At 45.7% G+C, this 20,639-nt stretch overlaps 1 protein-coding gene across 5 annotated transcripts; it reads right to left on the bottom strand.

Annotated features, from left to right (window-relative positions):
• Nucleotides 1-297: 297 nt before the first annotated feature.
• ADIPOR1 (adiponectin receptor 1) lies at nucleotides 298-19,979 on the bottom strand. 5 transcript variants are annotated; one of them, XM_039465584.1, is made up of 9 exons: nucleotides 19,771-19,979; nucleotides 15,271-15,337; nucleotides 12,062-12,296; nucleotides 9,280-9,396; nucleotides 6,434-6,605; nucleotides 4,399-4,585; nucleotides 3,194-3,381; nucleotides 1,506-1,699; nucleotides 298-1,183 (listed from the first exon to the last, which is right to left on the bottom strand). In XM_039465584.1, exons 3-9 carry the CDS (start codon nucleotides 12,200-12,202, stop codon nucleotides 1,055-1,057), a joined length of 1,128 nt encoding a protein of 375 aa, XP_039321518.1. In that variant the 5' UTR covers nucleotides 12,203-12,296; nucleotides 15,271-15,337; nucleotides 19,771-19,979; the 3' UTR covers nucleotides 298-1,054. The 5 variants fall into 5 exon arrangements, with proteins under 5 accessions (XP_039321518.1, XP_039321520.1, XP_039321517.1 ...); XM_039465586.2 differs by lacking the exon at nucleotides 19,771-19,979 and adding an exon at nucleotides 19,485-19,649; XM_039465583.2 differs by lacking the exon at nucleotides 15,271-15,337 and having other exon boundaries at nucleotides 19,771-19,908.
• Between the last annotated feature and the right edge of the window lie 660 nt (nucleotides 19,980-20,639).

The raw sequence follows: 20,639 nt of genomic DNA, 5'->3' as shown, positions 1-20,639 counted from the left end.
ATCTTTTAATCATTGAACACTACTATCGCATACTGATTTAACAAGATGGCCTATTTTTTCCAAATGGCTCCATGAAAAAAAAAATTAAAAAAGATAGTCCATGCAATAATTACATTTAAAAAGAGCCACATTGGGGAACAGATGCTAGGAGTTCAGTTGGGTTCATTTATTGCCTGCAGGTACCACCCTGTCAATGCCTGTGATTCAAATTTGTGCCTCAGGAGAATCTGAAATTATCACTGGTCTTACTTAATCTTTTGGAGTTGTGTGCAAATAATCAAGACCATACATGTGAAATCTTTGAATGCCAAGTGTCTTCTGTACTTTCTTTTATTAACATCATAGTCTTTGCATCAAGATACATAGCAATGATAGCAGGTTTCTTTTTAAAGCTTAGTATTAAATATTAAATATCTTTCCCCATTTAAATTTTACATTACTCTGCCAAGAAAAAAAAAAAATTAAAACTCAAGTTACTTGAAGCCTGGACACACTTCCATGATTAGCTGGGCTAGGTAAGAGTTGGTGGCTTTATTCTTCCTGCTCTGTAAGCAGATCCAGGCCCTAGAAGGATGGGACCAGGGTATATAATTGCTTTTGAAAAGTGTGCTACAAAAATGGATGGCCTGTTATAAGCCAGGATACAAAGTAAGGACGGGGGTAAGGGAGGGACATTTTCTTCCAGAAAAAAGACAGAATTTCTGAAGAGTCCCAGTCCATCATTTTCCCAAAATGGTTGGAGGGGAGGATAAAATCTCAACGTGAGTTTCAAAGTAGTGTCTCTGTGAGGAGCCGGCAGGTGCCTTGCTGAGGAGGGTGACTGCTGACGAGGGGACGGCTAAGTTTGACCATGCCCCATCCCCAGCCGGGAGAATGGAAATGGCAAGTTTGTTGCCCAGTGGGTGTGAAAGTGGGCTGAAGCTTGGTCGGTACTGAATTCTCTAAGAGGTTTCTTCTGGAAACAGACAACTCAGACTCTTCCTCTCACTTCAGCAAAGAAGTTATTTTTAAAAGCACTTGGGAAGTTCCTCCTCCACCCCGCAGGTGGGAAGGCTCAGAGAAGGGTGTCATCAGTACAGCCACCTTCTAGGCCATAACGGAATTCCTGAAGGTTGGAGACCCCATAGAAGTGGACAAAGGCTGCTGCCACCACCAGGACATGGAAAATCTGATGAGACTGGAACTGCAGAAATAAAAAGAGAAGAGCCTTTAGGATTGCACAGAGGAATGAGAAACAAATATGAGAAAGCATTTACTCCTTCCAGTTTCTCCTTAATTAAACCAATATGTTAATATCATAAAAGTGGTACATTTAAAAGTTTTAAAAACACAGTCCTTGTCAGAGAGACACACCAAAGTGTTAATACTGACAATTTTCCTCCAATGTATGTGTATGTACCTCCTAACACTACACGATCCCAGTCTCTTACCACCTTTTCCTCAGACCTTTAACTTTGGGCTGCTCACTCACCATCAAAGGCCCTGCTGGAAGACTCATTTCTTACCCATATGTCAAATTTTCCAGGAAAGAAGCGCTCAGGAATTCGAGCAGCATAAAGGCCAGCTCCGGTGATGTACATCACAGCCATGAGGAAGAACCAGCCCATCTGGCCCACTGTGGTGGCCTTGACAAAGCCCTCAGCGATAGTAAAGTGCATGGTGGGCACGACACCACTCAAGCCAAGTCCCAGGAACACCCCTGAACGGAACAGACATCAGACTGTCAAGCAAGGAAACAGCCAGCACATGGAAGGCACTGCTGTCTTACTCTGCAATTCAAATGTTTATGATCGTTAGCTATTTCTGGATGAACAGTACATGTTTAGGAAACTTAGCTACAAGATGGATAACAGCAGGTATTTCTACTGTGTCGTCAAGGGGAAGAAGCTGTCTTAAGTGCTTACTAGCTTTTAAGGAGCACTAAGAACAAACATCTCATATTCGAATTGTCTGTCACGGATTTAGGTAACAATGATGTGTCAAGACCCTTTGATGGCTCACTTGGGTACACAACTTAGACGGCGAGGCTTCAGTTGGCTACCAAGTCAGAGAAGCGTAGGACAGGCTTCCTGTTAAGATCACAGAAGTCTCACATAACCAGGACTCTGACCTCCCAAGCAGACAGATAAACCCAGCTTAGCAGTTATCCTGTAGCTGCTGAGACACACAGATAAGGCAAGAGCAAGGGAAGAACGGGTCCTTGTCTCAACACCATTACACTACAGGTAACCGAAGGGCAGGGGCCACCTCTCCATCTTTGTAGATACCCTTGTTTAAGCACAGTGCATGGCATGTGGCTAGTGCTTGATAAATATTTTATTATTATTATTAATTCTTTTTTGAGATAGAGTCTCGCTCTGTTGTCCAAGCTGGAGTGCAGTGGTGTGATCTTGGCTCGCTGCAACCTCCGTCCCCCGGGTTCAAGTGATTCTCCTGCCTTAGCCTCTCGAGTAGTTGGGATTACAGGCACCTGCCAAAACATTGGCTAATTTTTATATTTTTAGTAGAGACAGGGTTTCACCATGTCAGCCAGGCTGGTCTCAAACTCCTGACCTCAAGTGATCCCCCCTCCTCAGCCTCCCAAAGCGCTGGGATTACAGGCATAAGCCACCGCACTGGCCAACATTTAATTATTTTAACTGAAGGTTAAAACATAGCAGATATTAATTGCAAAGGGGCTAAAGACTAGCGGTAATTGGTGGTGTTGCTGCAAGTAATAAAAGCTTAAAATAAGAGTCCAGATGAGGTGAGACAACACATAGATGTTTATGCTTGTAGCTATTACTTTGTTACCAGTGTTTATGGTCAAGGTATTTTCATTCGCCAAACCAAGCATTCCATGCCCTGAGTGTTTAATTTTAATCCCTGGGTCTGAGTGCTTGGGACTTGGGTCACTAAAATTACTGTGCTTGCTACATTTTTAAACTGTCACAAACCGTGTGTAAGAGTAGCTATATCCCTGCTTGCAGTTAATTGACCAGCTCGGTAATGATCTGTCCTCGCATTCTACTGAAACAGTACCACACTTGGGGGAGAATTGAGCTTTGAAATTGATGCTGTTTTGAAAGTTCTGAAACACAAATCAGGATTTGGGTGGGGTTCTCAAGCTGCAAACCTTAAGGCTCAGATAGGTTTGAGCCTATCAGGCCTAAGATCCAAAACCTCTGAGGTTTACGTATGTCTTCTGACCTACCTGCTCTTGTCTGCCGGTGCTTAGGAGTGGCAAACCGGTCCCACTGTGCCACAATGATGGCAGAAATGCCCAGGACACAGACGATGGAGAGGTAGATGAGCCGTGGCTGTGGGGAGCAGTAGAAGGAATAATAGAGCCAGGGGACAAAGCTCCCCATAATTAGAAGAGCAATCCCTGAATAGTCCAGTCTAAAAAAAACCACAAACATGAAATGAATCAGTGAGCAAAATGAATTTGTATGGTTCACTTAACTAGCTCTCTTTGTTCTCTGCCTGCTCCCAGATTTAACCATCCCCTCATTTCCCATACACTCTATCCTGTATTCTGGATTAAAATTCCACAAGGTAACTTTGATTTTACAATGGAAAAGTCTCTAAGAGTCCCCACTCAAAACTCTTATCCCTTTCCCTTACTAGTGAACAGCTGTATCTCCCCTGGTACACATTTGAGTTTAGAAATTCCATCACAATCCAGCTGGTTCCCAGCATCACACTCAGGAAGGGCTTTGAAAATTCTCCTATTCTGAAAGAATGAGTTCTAAAAACCAGAATTCTTAAATTGGAGGTAGTATTAAGGGGTATTCTAGCTTGTTCTGTCTTAGTTGACTTTTTAAATGAGGAACATGTACCCTTCTTACTGGTGTTATTAGGAAAAACAAAATAATACACCACCGTCACCACCAAAACCAACAATAACAACAAAAACAAGCAAACAAATAGAACCCCAGGCTCACAGCTGGGGAAGAGAGAAAGCACACAGTGATGGACATCTGGAGCTTCCAGCAATGTGTGGGGAGCAAAGATAAGCTTTAGCTGACTGTTGAGTAGGAGCACCAGCAGAACGAAGCCTAGACTATTTACCACACCCCACTTTGGCTTGGGCCAACAGTAAGTTACTGTAGGAAAGGGTACAAGGTCTTGGAAAGCAGCCTACTGGCATTCCAAGGCTCACAAAAGATAGTATTTTCCAGGTAGAAAGTATATTCCACAATTGGTCTCCATCTGTTGAGGAGGATGCAGTAAGTCTGTTCATGAAGTGTTTAAGAGGCTTCATCACCCCAGTATCCCCACAAAACAGAAAGCCTTTCCTCTGGCAAACCAAGAAACCTTTAGGAGTGACACAAGCTCCTAGCACCCAGTCAGCACTGGGGTCTCAAGATGTGACAACAGTGCACTGTCTTTTCCTATGCTGTTCTTTCCACTCACTTGGAAAAAGTCCGAGAGACTTTCTCTGAATGACAATAAACGGTATGAAAGAGCCAGGAGAAGCTGAGGCAGAGCACTGCGCCCAAGAAGAACATCCCAAAAACCACCTTCTCCTGTAGAGGGGCCATGAAGTACATATTTGGTCTGAGCATGGTCAAGATTCCCAAAAAGAGAAACAGCACAAAACCTGCAGGAGGGTAAAATAAAAAAAAGAAAAAACCGGTAAGGAAAAAGGGAACGTGTACACGTGACAGCTGACACTCTGAATCAGTGAGCTGTGGGCAACATCACTAATCATCAGGGAAACACAAATTAAAAGCACAGTTAGATACCACCTTACTCCTACAAGAATGGTCATTATTAAACTGTCAAAAAAGCACAACAGATGTTGGCATGGATGTGGTGAAAGGGGAATGAATACATATTACCTGTGGAAATGTAAATTATAAATTTATACAACCTCTATGGAAAAAGGTATAGAGATTCCCTAAAGAGCTAAAAATAGAGCTACCATTTGATCCATGAATCCCACTACTAGGTATCTACCCAAAGGAAAAGAAGTCCTATGAGAAAGACACATGCACATGTGTGTTTCTTGCACAATTCACAACTGTAAAGATACGGAACCAACCTACGTGCCCATTGACCAATGAGTGAATAAAGAAAATGTGGTATATATACACCATGGAATACTACTCAGCCATAAAAAGGAATGCAATAATGTCTTTTGCGGCAAGCTGGATGAAGCTGAAGGCCACTATTCTAAGTAACTTAGGAGTGAAAAATCAAATACAGCACATGTTCTCACTTATAAGTGGGAGTTACGCTATGAGTATGCAAAGGCACAGAGTGATATAATGGACTTTGGAGACTCAGAAGTGGGAGGATGAGGTAGGGGTGTGGGATAGAAAAACTACATATTGGGTACAATGTACGCTACTCAGGTTATGGGTACATTAAAATCTCAGAATTCACCACTATATAATTCATCCATGTAACCAAAACCCCCTACCCCAAGAGCTACTGAAATTTTTTAAAAAATCAGAAGGCTGCCGGGCGCGGTGGCTCACGCCTGTAATCCCAGCACTTTGGGAGGCCGAGGCGGGTGGATCACAAGGTCAAGAGATCGAGACCATCCTGGTCAACATGGTGAAACCCCGTCTCTACTAAAAATACAAAAAAGTAGCTGGGCATGGTGGCATATGCCTGTAATCCAAGCTACTCAGGAGGCTGAGGCAGGAGAATTGCCTGAACCCAGGAGGTGGAGGTTGCGGTGAGCCGAGAACGCGCCATTGCACTCTGCGCGAAACTCCGTCTCAAAAAAAAAAAAAAAATCAGAAGGCTGTGAGGTTTAGCTGTGTAACTGCAGTCAAACGTTTCAAAGAAAGTGGCACAAAAGGACCACTTTTTGAAATGTTGACATTTTACTTTTACAGTGGGAAATTACGAAGTAGGAGGAATTGCCTCCACCTAGAAAAGTTCTGCCAGGGATCACAAGAGAATATACAGTTCCAATTTCTTTGGTTTCTAGGCCTTTTACTCTCAGTTTTTTTTTTTTTTTTTTTTTTTTTTGAGACGGAGTTTCGCTCTTGTTACCCAGGCTGGAGTGCAATGGCGCGATCTCGGCTCACCGCAACCTCCGCCTCCTGGGTTCAGGCAATTCTCCTGCCTCAGCCTCCCGAGTAGCTGGGATTACAGGCACGTGCCACCATGCTCAGCTCATTTTTTTGTATTTTTAGTAGAGACGGGGTTTCACCATGTTGACCAGGATGGTCTCGATCTCTTGACCTCGTGATCCACTCGCCTCGGCCTCCCAAAGTGCTGGGATTACAGGCGTGAGCCACCGCGCCCGGCCCTACTCTCAGTTTTAAAGATCAGTGATCAAGGGTCAACCAAGGTCATTAGCTTAAAGTCACTAGCAGTTTAAAGACAGAACTCCAGCTGACAATCAATCTGAGCACCTTTGTTTGGCTCTATAATCCCTTGGCAGTTTGGGAGACAACAAATTCAACTTTTACCCTTCCAAATCACTCACCAAGCAGATGGGTCCAGATGTTGCCAGTTTCTGTATGGATGCGGAAGATACTCTTGAAGCAAGCCCGAAAAGAGGGCATGGGTGGTCTATGGCCATGTAGCAGATAGTCATTGTCCTTTAGCCAGTCAGGGAGCACATCATATGGAATGACCCTCCAACGTCCCTCCCAGACCTAGAATATATACACTTTCTTTAGGTAGGGCACTGGAGAATAGTACCTTCCCCAAGGACAAGCAATGATGGAGAACCAGTCTAGGAAGATGTCAATCAGGCTCTGAATGGTTCTAAGTAATAGAGGAGAACCAGCCTGGACCGGGAGATATCCAAGACATAGCAAGAACAGGGCTAGTAGAGTCCTGATTCATATTTTGAACATTAAAAAAAAAAAAAAAAAAAAATCAGACTGGGCACAGTGGCTCTAGCCTATTAATCCCAGCACTTTCGGAGGCCGAGGCAGGCAGATCACAAGGTCAGGAGTTCAAGACCAGCCTGACCAACATGGTGAAACCCCATCTCTACTAGAAATACAAAAATTAGCCAGCTGTGGTGGTGCGCAGCTACAATCCCAGCTATTCAGTAGGCTGAAGCAGGAGAATTCCTTAAACCTGGGAGGTGGAAGTTGTAGTGAGCCAAGACTGTGACACTGCACTCCAGCCTGGTGACAGAGCAAGACTCTGTCTCAAAAAAAGAAAAAAAAAAAAAAAAAAAAAATTCAGGTCTGTAATCCCAGCACTAAGGGAGGCTGAGGCAGGTGGATCACCTGAGGTCAGGAGTTGAAGACCTGCCTGACCAATATGGTGAAACCCCATCTCTACTACAAATACAAAAAATTAGCCAGGCATGGTGGCAGGCATCTTTAATCCCAGCTACTTGGGAGGCTGAGGCAGGAGAACCGATTGAACCTGGGATAGGCGGAGGTTGCAGTGAGCTGAGATTGCGCCACTGCACTCCAGCCTGGGTGACAGAGCGAGACTCTGTCTCAGGAAAAAAAAAAAAAATCCTTTTGTCTTTGTTTCATGTTAGTTTATATGGAGAAGTTTTAGGTCAGTGTTTCTCAACCTTTCAAGAAAATATGGTACAACCTCCTTTAGGATACTTGAAATTTCAAAGTTGATATACTGAATAAAAACAAAAAAAAATTATAAACATAGTTTTTTTTTTGAGACAGAGTCTTGCTCTGTCGCCCAGGCTGGAGTGCACTCGCTAGGCGCCAGGCTAAAGTGCAGTGGTGTGATCTCGGCTCACTGCAACCTCCGCCTCCTGGGTTCAAGCAATTCTCCTGCCTCAGCCTCCCAAGTAGCTGGGACTACAGGCATGCACCACCATGCCCAGCTAATTTTTGTATTTTAGTACAGACGGGGTTTCACCATATTGGCCAGGATGGTCTCAATCTCTTGACCTTGTGATCCACCCACCTTGGCCTCCCAAAGTGCTGTGATTACAGGCGTGAGCCACTGCACTCGGCTCATAAACATAGTTTTAAGAAACATACAGATCCCTCCTTTACCCCTCTTCAGGAGATTCTACCTCATGTCCCATGCTGGAGTGCAGTGTGCAATCCTGGCTCACTGCAACCTCCTGTACCATTCCCTCCCTCAATTAGATTCCAAGTTCTTACCATGTCTTTTTTTTTTTTTTTTGGTGACAGAGTCTTGCTCTGTTGCCCAGGCTGGAGTGCAGTGGTGTGATCTCAGCTCATTGCAACCTCTGCCTCCTGGGTTCAAGGGATTCTCTTGCCTCAGCCTCCCAAGTAGCCAGGACTACAGGCGTGTGCCACCATGCCCAGCTAATTTTTTATTTTTGGTAGAGACACGGTTTCACAGTGTTAGCCAGGATGGTCTCGATCTCCTGACCTTGTGATCTGCCTGTCTCGGCTTCCCAAAGTGCTGGGATTACAAGCGTGAGCCACCATGCCCTGGCCCTGTGTCTTTTAAGAGTAGGTGGTTCTTTCTTTTTTTTTTGAGACGGAGTTTTGCTCTTGTTACCCAGGCTGGTGTGCGATGGCGCGATCTCGGCTCACTGCAACCTCCGCCTCCTGGGTTCAAGCAATTCTCCTGCCTCAGCCTCCTGAGTAGCTGGGATTACAGGCATACCCCATCATGCCCAGCTAATTTTTTGTATTTTTAATAGAGACAGGGTTTCACCATGTTGACCAGGATGGTCTCGATCTCTTGACCTTGTGATCCGCCCGCCTCAGCCTCCCAAAGTGCTGGGATTACAGGCTTGAGCCACTGTGTCCGGCCTTGAGTAGGGGGTTCTTAATCTAGGATCCACGTACTATGGACAGGATCTGAGGAATGACGGAAAAAAACTGTATTTCCATTTAGCTCTAAGCGAATTGAGCATTTTCCTCAATTATGAGCATAGGCAACAAACCACAGTATTAGTAGAACTTGTGGCTTTGTCACCAATAGAAATCAGATACTTTCAAAAGAAATCAGATACTTTCACACATGAGTCCTGCAGGTATCTCAAAATACTCTATCACTACTCAGAAATTGCAAACTTTAATAAAATACATGAGTGCTCACCGTTAATGCATATTTAATGTGTTAATAAAGGCACTCATATTACTGTCATACTGAAATATTTTGATGACTTCCAAAGGGACCCCTTGCATAGAAAAGAACCCCTGTTTTAAGAATATATTTTGAACAATGCCTCACAGAGTAGGCAGTAAAAACTTAGCCAGCTTCACGTTGATTTACCTCATCTTAACCAAAAAAACAAATCCACTCCTTCCCAGGAGTAAAAGTTCTTCGACCCAGTGCAAGCTTGCTGGCTAGGAACATCCCAGACAGGCCTGCTGCCCTTCCCCTTCCAGGACAGAAGCTCACTGGCCACACCTTGTACACAAACTCCTCCATCTTCTCCATGGCGTGGTGGGCTTGCAGAGGAAGTGTCAGTACCCGCACCTCCTCCTCTTCTTCCTGGGGCACTGGGCATGTTTGCTCTTCTTCAGCCTGTGGGGGAAAAAAACCCAACAATCCAGGGAGTCATCTCATAAACTGTACTATGCCAGAGCAGAGAGACCCAGAAAAATCCAAACCTAACACTTTCTGCCCAGCCTCTTTCCTACAGAGCGTCTTGTGGTCTCTTCTCCAAAAGCACACATACTGAGTTTACAACACTAGAGACTTATAAATCCTTCATAAATGCTGCAGTGAACATTCCATGTGCAGTGCGTAAGAGAAGGACTCTCACAGACTAGCACTGGAGGAATGCAAGATTAGCACACCAGCTCTAGGCACTGAATAACATCCTTTTCTCTAGGATAGTGGTTCTCAACATCCCCCTGTTTCCCAAATAGTTCTCTCTTTTAGACCATTACATTTTCTTTCTTTCTTTTTTTTTTTTCCTCTCTCTCTCTCTCCACCCCCGCCCCTTTCTTTCTCAAGACAGGGTCTCACTCTGTTGCCATGCTGGAGTGCAGTGTGCGACCTTGGCTCACTGAAACCTCCGCTTCCCAGGTTCCAGCTATTCTCCTGCCTCAGCCTCCCAATTAGCTGGGATTACAGGTGTATGCCACCACACCCAGCTAATTTTTGTATTTTTTTTTTTTAAAGACGGGGTTTCATCATGTTGGTCAGGCTGGTCTTGAACTCCTGACCTCAGGTGATTCGCCAGCCTTGGCCTCCAAAGTGCTTGGATTACAGGCGTGAGCCACAGCACCCAGCCTAATTTTTGTATTTTTAGTAGAGAGAGGGTTTCACCATGTTGGCCAAGCTAGTCTTGAACTTCTGACCTCAGGTGATGTGCCTGCCTTGGCCTCCCAAAGTGCTGGGATTACAAGCATAAGCCACCATGCCTGGTCCTCCTCCTCCTTCTTCTTCTTTTTTTGAGATGGAATCTCCCTCTGTTGCCCAGGCTGGAGTACAGTGGTGCGATCTCTGCTCACTGCAACCTCTGCCTCCTGAGTTCAAGCAATTTTTATGCCTCAGCCTTCCGAGTAGCAGAGATTACAGGCACCCACCACCACGCCCAGCTAATTTTATATTTTTAGTAGATATGGGGTTTCACCATGTTGGTCAGGCTGGTCTCAAACTCCTGACCTCAAGTTATCCTCCCACCTTGGTCTCCCAAAGTGCTGGGATTACAGGCATGAGCCACCACACCCAGCCTACATTTTCAAAATAGTGAAAAAGACACAGAGGCTCAGAGATTTCCTTAACAATAGTTCTGCTCAGAGTTCCCTGTTCAATGATTCCAGGGATGCTGTCATGACTGAAACTTTTTATCTATAGCAGCTCCCAGGAGTACTAGGGCCTCAGAACTGGTTCGGTGGAAAACAGCAGTACTGACTCCAGGGCCCAAAAGAGTGCACCCAGGAGAGCACTTGGCTGTGAAAGGGAGAGAACTTTCTCTCTCTATCCCACGGCTCTGAATCATGGCTATAGAGAGTCTGGCAGTTCAACTCCTTCTCTGGGCTATACCTCTCCTGTTGTTGATGGTCCCTGGTAAACACATGGTCCATCTTTGATTTTGTGCTATAGCTTCCAGCCAGCCTACCCCAATATCCATTCTCTCTCTTCCTAAGTAAGTCCATGGTTTTGTTCAGGGTGATAGTGTTACTGCAGTTTTACTCAGGCTGCATTTTCTAACTTCCACTGCAGCTGAATATAGTTATGTAAGTAAGTTCTGGCCCAAGTGTTAGGAGGTACTTCCTGATAGTTCCTTTATTTAGCTTTGTTTTTCTGAGACAGGGTTTCACTCTTGTCACCCGGGCTAGAGTGCAATGGCACGATCTCAGCTCACTGCAACCTCTGCCTCCCAGGTTCAAGCAATTCTTCTGCCTAAGCCTCCCAAGTAGCTGGGATTACAGGCATGTGCCACCACACTCAGCTAATTATTGTATTTTTAGTAGAGACAGGATTTCACCATGTTGGTCAGACTGGTCTTGAATTCTGGACCTCAGGTGATCCATCCGCCTCGGCCTCTCAAAGTGTTGGGATTACAGATGTGAGCCCTGTGCCAGCCCTGACAGTCCTGTTAAAAGGGAAAGAGTTGGCTGGGCACAGTGGCTCACACCTGTAATTCCAACACTTTGGGAGGCTGAGGCAGGTGGATCACTTGAGCCCAGGAGTTCAAGACCAGCCTGGGCAACATGGCAAGACCTTGTCTCAATAAAAATAAAAAGGAAAGAGAGGGCCTTTCTTCTCCTTCTTTTTCTTCCATGGTGGGTAGAATGTGGGCAACATATTAAGAGTGATGGGGGAGCAACACAGGTGCCTGACAGTGCTGGAGCCTCCATATCAGTCCTGGATTGATTACTTCTAAAATGCTTTTGCTTGAGAGACTTCTGTCTTATCGAAGCTATAAGGATTTTTGTGCGTTACATGAAATTGAACGTCGTCCTAACTGACTGCTTCCTTCATTCATTCAGACATTTACAGGTTATTTATTGGACCGTAGGCCTTGTGCTAAGTACTAGGGTTACCAAGATGAGTGAACTCCCAAAAGCTTACAATGAGGAAAACAGAAAACGAGAATGGTATCATAGGGACTTGGGTAGAGAGATTTCCAGGCTATGTTCCTCCTTTTGGACAGTGAGATCCTAAAAAAAGAGAAAGTGACAGAGTTCTAGGGAGAGAAGATGGACAAGGGATGACTCCTGGGACGATGACTTACTTTGGTAGGGTTGGAGATGACCCGTTTGCCCTTCTCTTCTAGTAGGGGTCCCAGTTCAGCCAGTTCCACCGTGTCTGTTTCCCTGTTACTGGCAGGAGCCCCATTCCCCTGTGCCACCACAGATCCTTTGTGGGAAGACATCTGGCTGGTACCTCAATACCCTGCAGCTTCAGCTTGGGGAAAGGTTGGGGTCTCTCAGCCCCAGGGGGCAGAGATCTCCCTGTGATGGTTGACACTAAAAGCAAACACAAACATGAAGGATTGACAATTTATTCCTCTTGCATTTCATTTCTATAATCTAATATTGAATAAGAAACTAACCAACCCATATACTGTATCCAATTCTAAAGAACAGTTAATTGCTTAAATGAAATCTATTCCTGTCCTCCCTCTTTAATGTCAACCTTTACCCAGAACCTCACTCATCTTATAGGTAAGGCTGAAAATACAACAATTAAGTTGCTTGCCTTCAAATGATCTATGGTTATTGCATCCAACTTCACCACAGAAAACCAGCCACCCACCCTCAACTCCCTCCTACAGGTATGGAACCGTTTAGTGAGAAGAGTCTCCCCTACCACTCCCAAACCTCACTCTGCCCAAGAAAAGTCTAGCTCTGAGATTGAGGAACAAAAATATAAACCCAACATCTGGCTGCAATTACAATAACATCATCCAGACTTAGAAATGAATTAAATGCCAACTGAACTCAGCTAGGCTTTATCTACAATTATCTACAAATGCTGTGATAAATGTGTCATACATACAAAAGGAACTTGGTTGTGGAACAGATGCCTAGTGGTTAATTTCTCTGCAAAGTCTACTAATTCTATTATAGGATTATAGCCTGAGTTCAACCCTGGGATAACAAGCTTTCATCACAATCTGTCCTGCAAGCAAGCAAGCACTTACCTGGAAGCAGGAAGCGAAAGACGAGGAGGCAGCCCCAGTTTGCCCTTTGCCACACACATGCCTAATAACTAGCTCCGCAAGAACTTGTCTCAACCACCACAACCCATAATCTAAGCCCCACTCAAACGAGTATTTGAGAAACTAGAGACAGGCACACAGAAAATCAGAAAAACCAGAATTCCATTTTCTAGGAAAAATCTCAGACACTTTGGATTTTCCTGGGTTGGACTTTAGCAGTGGTCTTTAATCAAGCCTCAGAAAAATGCAAATAAAAAAAGAGGGAAAGAGGAAGAAAGTTTCCAAAGATTTCCACGATGCTATAGATTATTAGTACTTTCCCCACCCCCACTCTCCGTACTAAGGACTTGATGAGTTATAGCAATAGCAGTAGCCAGAATATTAGCATATTCTTGCATTGGTTACCCAAGCCCCACCCAAACCCAAATAACCACATTGCAATGCAGGGAGGGCCAGGTAACACCTGTGCGTGGAATGGGTTGCATTCCGGGAGAGGAAACTTAAGCTTAGGGAGCCCCAGTGTTCTATAGTGGACAGTAAACATAACTTTGCTTCTGAGGGCAACACTATATCATCCAGGGCTGTTCACTATATATACAAATATCTTTGATATCTTGTGTTGTTTTTTATCTAAGAGTAATCACAATTCCTTCTCAGGGATTATAAATCTCTTTCTTTGACCCCCAAACTCTTCTTTCTCTCTCTCTCCCCACTCTCTTCTTCCCTCCTGGAGCTGGGACACCCTTCTTTTCCTGCCCTTGGATATCAGAAACTCCAGGTTCTTCTGCCTTGAGATTCTGGGACATGCACCAATAGCCCTTTGAGTTCTCAGGCCTTCAGCCTTAAACTGAGACAGTCACTGACTTCCCTGGTTATCTAGCTTGCAGATGGCATATTGTGGGACTTAGCCGCCATAACTTCATGAGCCAATACCCCTAATAAATCCCCCCTCTATCCATATGTATGTATCCTATTGGTTCTTTCTGGAGAACACTTACTAACACATCAGGTAAGGGCAATCCTCAAACTTCTAAACAGTTGTGAGTCATGCTATGCTCAACCCACAGGCACAGCTGAAAGCAACCGGCAAATCTAGTCCAAGAGAGACAAAAACAATTAACTTGCTATACAGCAGACCTTTATATGGTGTCAACACATAGACAGTTCCTCTTCCTATAAATGTGCAAGGCTCTAATGAGATGCCAGCACACAATCACAGTGAACAACTGCACTCAAGGAGAACAGGAAACTGGAGGCTTCTGAAAACCTTGAAGATGGGCAAGCCATCTTGAGAAGGGACGCTGGGAAATCTTTCTCAATAGGCTGACCTCAAAACGTATTTCCTCAAAGTGAAGTACTACTCAATCAACAGCTTTACTAAAAAATATTTTATATCGTGAGCAAAAAACACAAACAGTTTTGGGCATCTTTAATAAGTCTGAAAAGAGGGGCACACTTAGCTTGGAATACTGTTGGCAGTAATTTAGATCAGGCCACCAAGGCAGAAATGAAACAAAACAAAACAAAATTCTGGTTCTGGGATGCAATATATGGATTATACAATCATAGTATCTCTTATTTTGGTTAGAACCCGCATTTCAAGACGAATGAATGAAGGGGGCAGATTCCAGCTTGAGAGCATACGACTTAGCTTCTAGCCATGTAGATAAGGGTTCATGTGCATTTTCTTGTCCTTGTGGTGGCTTCTTTTATCCCTTTCCCCAGAGTAAGTCAACACATTCATTGAATATTTAGCAAGTGTATTTAGGACGGGCACCCTAAGGCATTCTAAGATACTGTCCAAAATTCAAGTAGAACAAGTTATAGCATTGTTTTCAAAGAGCCAAATAACATAGGTAGTTTGTGATATGCACAAAATAAGTGATAAAATTTGATTGCTCCAGGAGGGCAGTGGAGAGAGAGAACCCCTCAACTAGAATGGTCACACACTAAATTCAGTTATTTTGAGTGCTATGTAACTATTGTAGTAGAGGCAATGAGAATAATATAGAGAAACTTTAAGTTGGGCAGTTAGGGTCCAAAGATCATACGCAGAATCCAGCTTGGCATTCTTACTAATTTCATCATTTGATCTGAAAAGCTTTCATGCCCTCAAGTCTTCTGGCTATCACCACAGTCTTTTCCCTTTTCAGTCCAAATCATTTTCTGTTAATTCTTCTGATTCCCTCTGGCTCATTTATCACTAGTACCTATACCACAACTAATAGTAAGCTACAACTCATCACACAAAATATATCATCATGCATTAAAGTACATACAATGGAGGTCAATGGAGATCATGTCAGCATAGTAAGCAAAGTCCATTGTCCAGTTTGGTCTTCTAAACTGTAGCAACACAGAGACAGGAAAGGGAGAGATAGGGATCGGATGTCTGGCAAGAAAGAAGAGCAAATACCAGGATCTGAAAATACCACTTCTCTGGGATGGACCACTAACATACAATGGAGAATTACAAGTGTGTTTTAGTCTATGATGTAAAATCAGAACAAATCCTTAAGGTGTTAGAGTGATCCTAGGAGAGCCAACTTTCTGGCAGCTTTCTATATCCTTATGTGTTTTAGAGGAAATGCCTTTCCCCTCAAGCTTGCCACACCCAATATTGCAAATTCTATTTGAGCCAAACTCCACTGAGTGCATTTTTGATGGGATTTCTTCAACTCTAGCTAATAAACCTTTACCACTAAGCTTTCCAACTGGATAAACCTAGGATATTAGAGTAAAGCTGTGGAGCAGGGAGACGTTTTTGCTCCTATAAATAAGATAATCCTGTGTCAAACTTGGGGAAAAGATTGATTTTTAATCACCAGTCAGTTAACTGGAGAGTTATTTCACTTACAGGTTTTGGAGACATTTATACTGTGAACCAATTCCCAAGTTTTCTAGGCTACAGCACACCTTTCCTGGAGGCAAAGACACAAAGCTTCTGAGAGTTTTTAATCTGGGGTTCCCAGGCCTTTAGAGATTCTATGGCTAAGTTCTATCCATGCCTAGCTTGATTCTTGCGCTAAAGCAAGAGCAGTCTAGCAGTATAGATAAAGAACATAGCCAGCTTTCTCCCATCTACTGTCTGTTAGGAGGACAGTTTCACAGCTGTGTTGGAGAAATATGAATCAAAGCAAAGGCACATGCTTGAAATCACCAAACTGCAGCAATAGGGCCTCAGCTCTCCTACTTGATGTCAAGCCTCCCAGTGAAAAAACAATCTGACTTCCTTTGTAGCTCTTCCCCAACAGAAATTTTTTTTTTTTTAAAAAAAGAAAGGGTCTTGTTCTGTCACCCAAGCTGCAGTGCAGTGGTGTCATCTCAGCTCACTGCAGCCTCAACCTGCCAGACTCAAGCAGTCCTTCTACCTCAACTTTCCAAGTCTTAGTAACTGGTTCTACAGGCATGTGCCACCATGCCCAGCTAATTTTGTTTATTTTTTGTACAGACAAGGTCTCACTATGTTGTCCAGGCTAGTTTGGATTCCCCTTGCCTTAACCTCCCAATGTGCTGGGATTACAGGCATGAGCCGCTGTGCCTGGCTGAAGGGGTGTTTTTAAGCCCTAACAGGCAAACTTTCCTAATATCATGACAAAAAAAAGTAAACAGTATACAGGCATATGAAGGATTTTAATGCCAGCCCATTTTTTCTGTTTCTTTTTTTGTTTGTTTTTGGAGTCAGGATCTTGCTCTGTGACCCAGGGTGGAGTGCAGTGGTGTGATCACTGCAGCCTAGTACTCCAGGACTCAAGCAATCCTACTGCATCAGCCACCCAAAGTGCTGGGATTACAGCTGTGAGCCACCATATCCAGCCAATGCCAGCCCCTGCTTTTTTTTTTTTTAGACAAGAGTCTTGCTCTATTCCCCCAGGCTGGAGTGCAGTGGCATGGTGTCGGCTCACTGTAACCTCCGCCTCCCAGGTTCAAGTGATTCTCATGCCTCAGCCTCCCGAGTAGCTGGGATTACAGGCACCTGCCAGATATCTGGCTAATTTTTGTATTTTTAGTAGAGACAGGGTTTCATCATGTTGGCCAGGCTGGTCTCGAACCCCTGACCTCAGGTGATCCACCTGCCTCGGCCTCCCAAAGTGCTGGATTACAGACGTGAGCCACTGCGCCTGGCCGAGAGCCCATTTTTAATGTCCATCTTTCAAGTACATTACAGATACATGATCAACACAATTGCACAATATAGTACTCACTTTATACCATGTACCCCAGAAGGCTTAATGAGACAAAAGCAAACTAGAGGCATGTATGGAAGTGGTCTGGCTAGAGGGTACTTTCAAGAATCTTCTCAATCCAAGATAGTTACAAAGTTTAAAATTTGTAACATCATTCATGTCCCCAACATTTTTTTTCTTTTTTTCGAGACTGAGTCTCCCACTCTCACCCAGGCTGGAGTGCAATGGCGTGATGTTGGCTCACTGCAACCTCTGCCACCCGGGTTCACATGATTCTCCTGCCTCAGCTTCCTGAGTAACTAGGATTACAGGTGCACACAACCACGCCTGGCTAATTTTTTGCATTTTTAGTAGTGACGGGGTTTTACTACGTTAGCCAGACTGGCCTCAAACTTCTGACCTCGTGATCTGCCTGCCTTGACCTCCCAAAGTGCTGGAATTACAGGCCTAAGCCACCGTGCCCAGCCTATGCCCCCAACATTTCTGAGCAGGAAGAAGGGAATCAACTTTGAGCATGGTGAGAGGAACAAAGTCCAGGAAGTGACATTAGGGACAAATGGACATAACAACGTTGATGAGTACTGGTCCAAGAAAAAAACTTCACCATAATTAATAAAATTTCTAGATATAAAGACGACTGCTTATTTTACCTGTGTGATAACAAGCAGATGGGACAGGATAATGTAGCAGGAGTGTTAAAGGGTTTGTTTGGCTTTGCATTAGAAGTCAAAGGAAATTTCCTATGGAAAGAGAGAACAAACACGTTCTGGCCTAGAAAGAAGGGCAATTTCTATACTTCATTAATCTGAGAATACTGATTGATTACTTACAATATGCATGGTATTGTGGCCACAGGGACAAGGCAAAGAGGGGTCAGAGGCTTGAAAATGGTTGCTGGCCTCTGAATGGGGGAAGTAACTTTTCTAACATCATTACTACAAGGCTTAGTGCCATTATGTGCAGGAGGAATTCAAAAGAAAAGCGCAACTTTAGTTGAAGTGATCAGAAAAGTTTTGGGGAAGATTTTACGAAAGGCTTTTGATAGGTGGAGATGGAAACAGGGCATTCGAGGAGGGTACAGGGTGTGAACAAAGCCATAAAGGAACACAGTCCCTAGGGCAGTAAACAATTCATTTTTCCATAGAGTCCTGGGAAGGTAAAATGAGGCCAGACTGAAGAAACTGAAAATACCCTAAAAGCCCACCTAAGGTGGTGTACTTTTTCTAATCAGCAATGGGGATCAGTGGATTAATGTTGCTTCCTGCTACTTTTCCGAGATTCTCTCCCACCTGCTGGCAAAGCCTTGACCACTGAGAATAGAAGAAGGCTTTCAGACTCTACTCTGCAATTTGGTATAGTTTTGAGGAGGTCTACCCTAAGATGGGCCTTCACAGGTAACATCAGTTTTTATGACTGACTTCCCAAGTGCAAATCACAATACAGGTACATAAAAGTTACCTCTGGAGTAAATAAATTTAGTGGCTGCAAGCTGGGAACGCTGACACTGAAGACTGTTTAGCACCACTCTAAATTCCTGGCAGTATAAAGATAATACACAACCTCAGGAACCGAAGTTGCACCAATGTAGCCTCCCCAACTACCAGCAAAAGAGAAAAGCAATGAACTGACCCCACTATTACTTCATTTCAGAAAAGAGCCAGCCATTATAATCTTCATTTGTTTTGAAGATGGCAGCCTATGTATTCTCTGCTGTATTTTCTAGCCCCTCTTCTAAGTTACTTGAGGGAAATACTATGGCTAATCTAGCAAAGTGCCGTGGCCTCCCAGTGCTCCTCTGACATCTGAAACTGTGTAAACTGAAATGGGCCTTGTCAGCTTCCCATTCTCCCACGAAGCACCAGAAACCGAGGGAAAAGCACTTCTCTGTTTTCTTAAAATCGAAGGCTTCAAGACCCAAATTCTTAAACAGAAGAAAGCATACATCAGTTCTAGATTTGCGAGGTAATGAAATTTCATTTCTCCCCAAAGTAGCTTAGATTCTGCCCCGCATTTCGGCCTTCAGGATTACCTTCGCCCTGCAGAGATCACCAACCTTCCTTCCCACCTCATCAAGGTGGGGGCACTGTCACGGCTTGACCTGCCAAAGATGGTTGGTCGAGGAACCTTAGGGCTTCCCAGCCACCCTGGGCGGGTGTTCCCCGCTGAGAGGCGGTGCGCGACCTAGGCCCGCAGCCCTCCGTCCCCAAGCGCGGCGGCTTCGGGGCCAGGCTTATCTCTGGCGGTCTGGTCCCGACCCTGGGAACCCAGGCATCTCCACCCCGCGGGGCTAAGGGCGCAGTACTCACGGGACTGCCGGGGGTCGGGGAACAGCCGGGGACAGCAGGGCACGGGCGCCCACCGCACCCAGGCCGCCTCGGAGGCGGCGCGCAGTGGGAGGGGCCGGAAATGTTTACAACCTCCACCGCCGGGACGCCCGGAGGCCGGGCGGCTCCAGGGCGGGGGCCCGGGGCTCTCGGCACGTCGGAGCGGGTTCCCCCAACGGCTGTCGCCTCCGCAGGCCCGGGCCGGTTCCCCGGGGCCCCCGCGCTCCCGCCAAGTCCCCGCCCACAGCGCAGCCCCGGGGAGACTTACGGCCGGGCGGGCGGGCTGTGCTGGGGGCCGCGGTCCCCCGCGCTACATCCCGCGGCGTCGGAGGCGGCCTGCGGCCGAGCGGCCCCGATCTTCAGCGCCCTCCCCGCGCCGGAAGGGGCGCGCGACCGCACGCGTCACCTCCGCAGCCGCGTCACCTCCCCGCGGGCTCCGCCGGGCCCCTCCAATCCCAGACCTCCTCGCGGAGTCCCGGTCACAGGCGCGCGCCCGCCGGCCACGCCTCCCGCCCCGCCGCGCTGCCTTTCCCGCCGCCCGGCACCTCCCGGCCGCGGCCAGGTGGCCTCCACCGGCCCCCGGCTTCCCCTCGCCGGTCGCGTTCCGCCCTCCGCCTCGTCTTCGCAGCCTGGAGTGCGTGATGGAGAAGGAATTGCAGAGAATGAGACGGGACTCCGGGAGGGAATGCTGACGTTTCTACCAGACACCTTGTCTCATCTGTCCCCAAGACCAGTCGTTCCATCTCTAAACACTTCTCAATCCCTTCTTCAACCGCATGGCCCCTCCCTGCCTTCCACAGACTACTGAGCGCCTACCATGTGCCAGGCCCTGGGCTAGACCTCGGTTCTGGCTCCTGTTATTTTCTTGTCAGGGAGCCGAATTGTTTCTAACTACTCTTGCTGGCGAACCTGCGCCCCAGCTCCTGCTCCCACACGCACCCAGAGCGCAGATTGGGGAGACGACCTAGGGCCGTGCAGCCCTTGTCTGAACCACACAACACAAAAGGGGGTTTCAGGGTCTGGCCATTTTCTCATTTCTGCCAAGAATGAAATAGTATTTATTTTATTCCCATTTTTCAGATGAGGGGTTCCGTAATGTGCTCAAGGTGACGGACTGGCCAGGGACAGAAGCGTGGC

This window comes from Saimiri boliviensis, chromosome 14, assembly GCF_048565385.1.
Source record: "Saimiri boliviensis isolate mSaiBol1 chromosome 14, mSaiBol1.pri, whole genome shotgun sequence".
NCBI classification, from domain to species: domain Eukaryota; kingdom Metazoa; phylum Chordata; class Mammalia; order Primates; family Cebidae; genus Saimiri; species Saimiri boliviensis.
Note: the sequence above shows the minus strand (reverse complement) of the source record. Positions and strands in the feature narration are given on the sequence as shown.

Coding starts and splice junctions, on each gene's coding strand:
- ADIPOR1 (XM_039465584.1), bottom strand. CDS start 12,202: ATGTCTTCCCACAAAGGATCTGTGGTGGCACAGGGGAATGGGGCTCCT. Junction 9,397..12,061: donor TCATCTCCAACCCTACCAAA/GTAAGTCATCGT, acceptor TTTCCCCCACAG/GCTGAAGAAGAGCAAACATG. Junction 6,606..9,279: donor TGGAGGAGTTTGTGTACAAG/GTGTGGCCAGTG, acceptor TATATATTCTAG/GTCTGGGAGGGACGTTGGAG.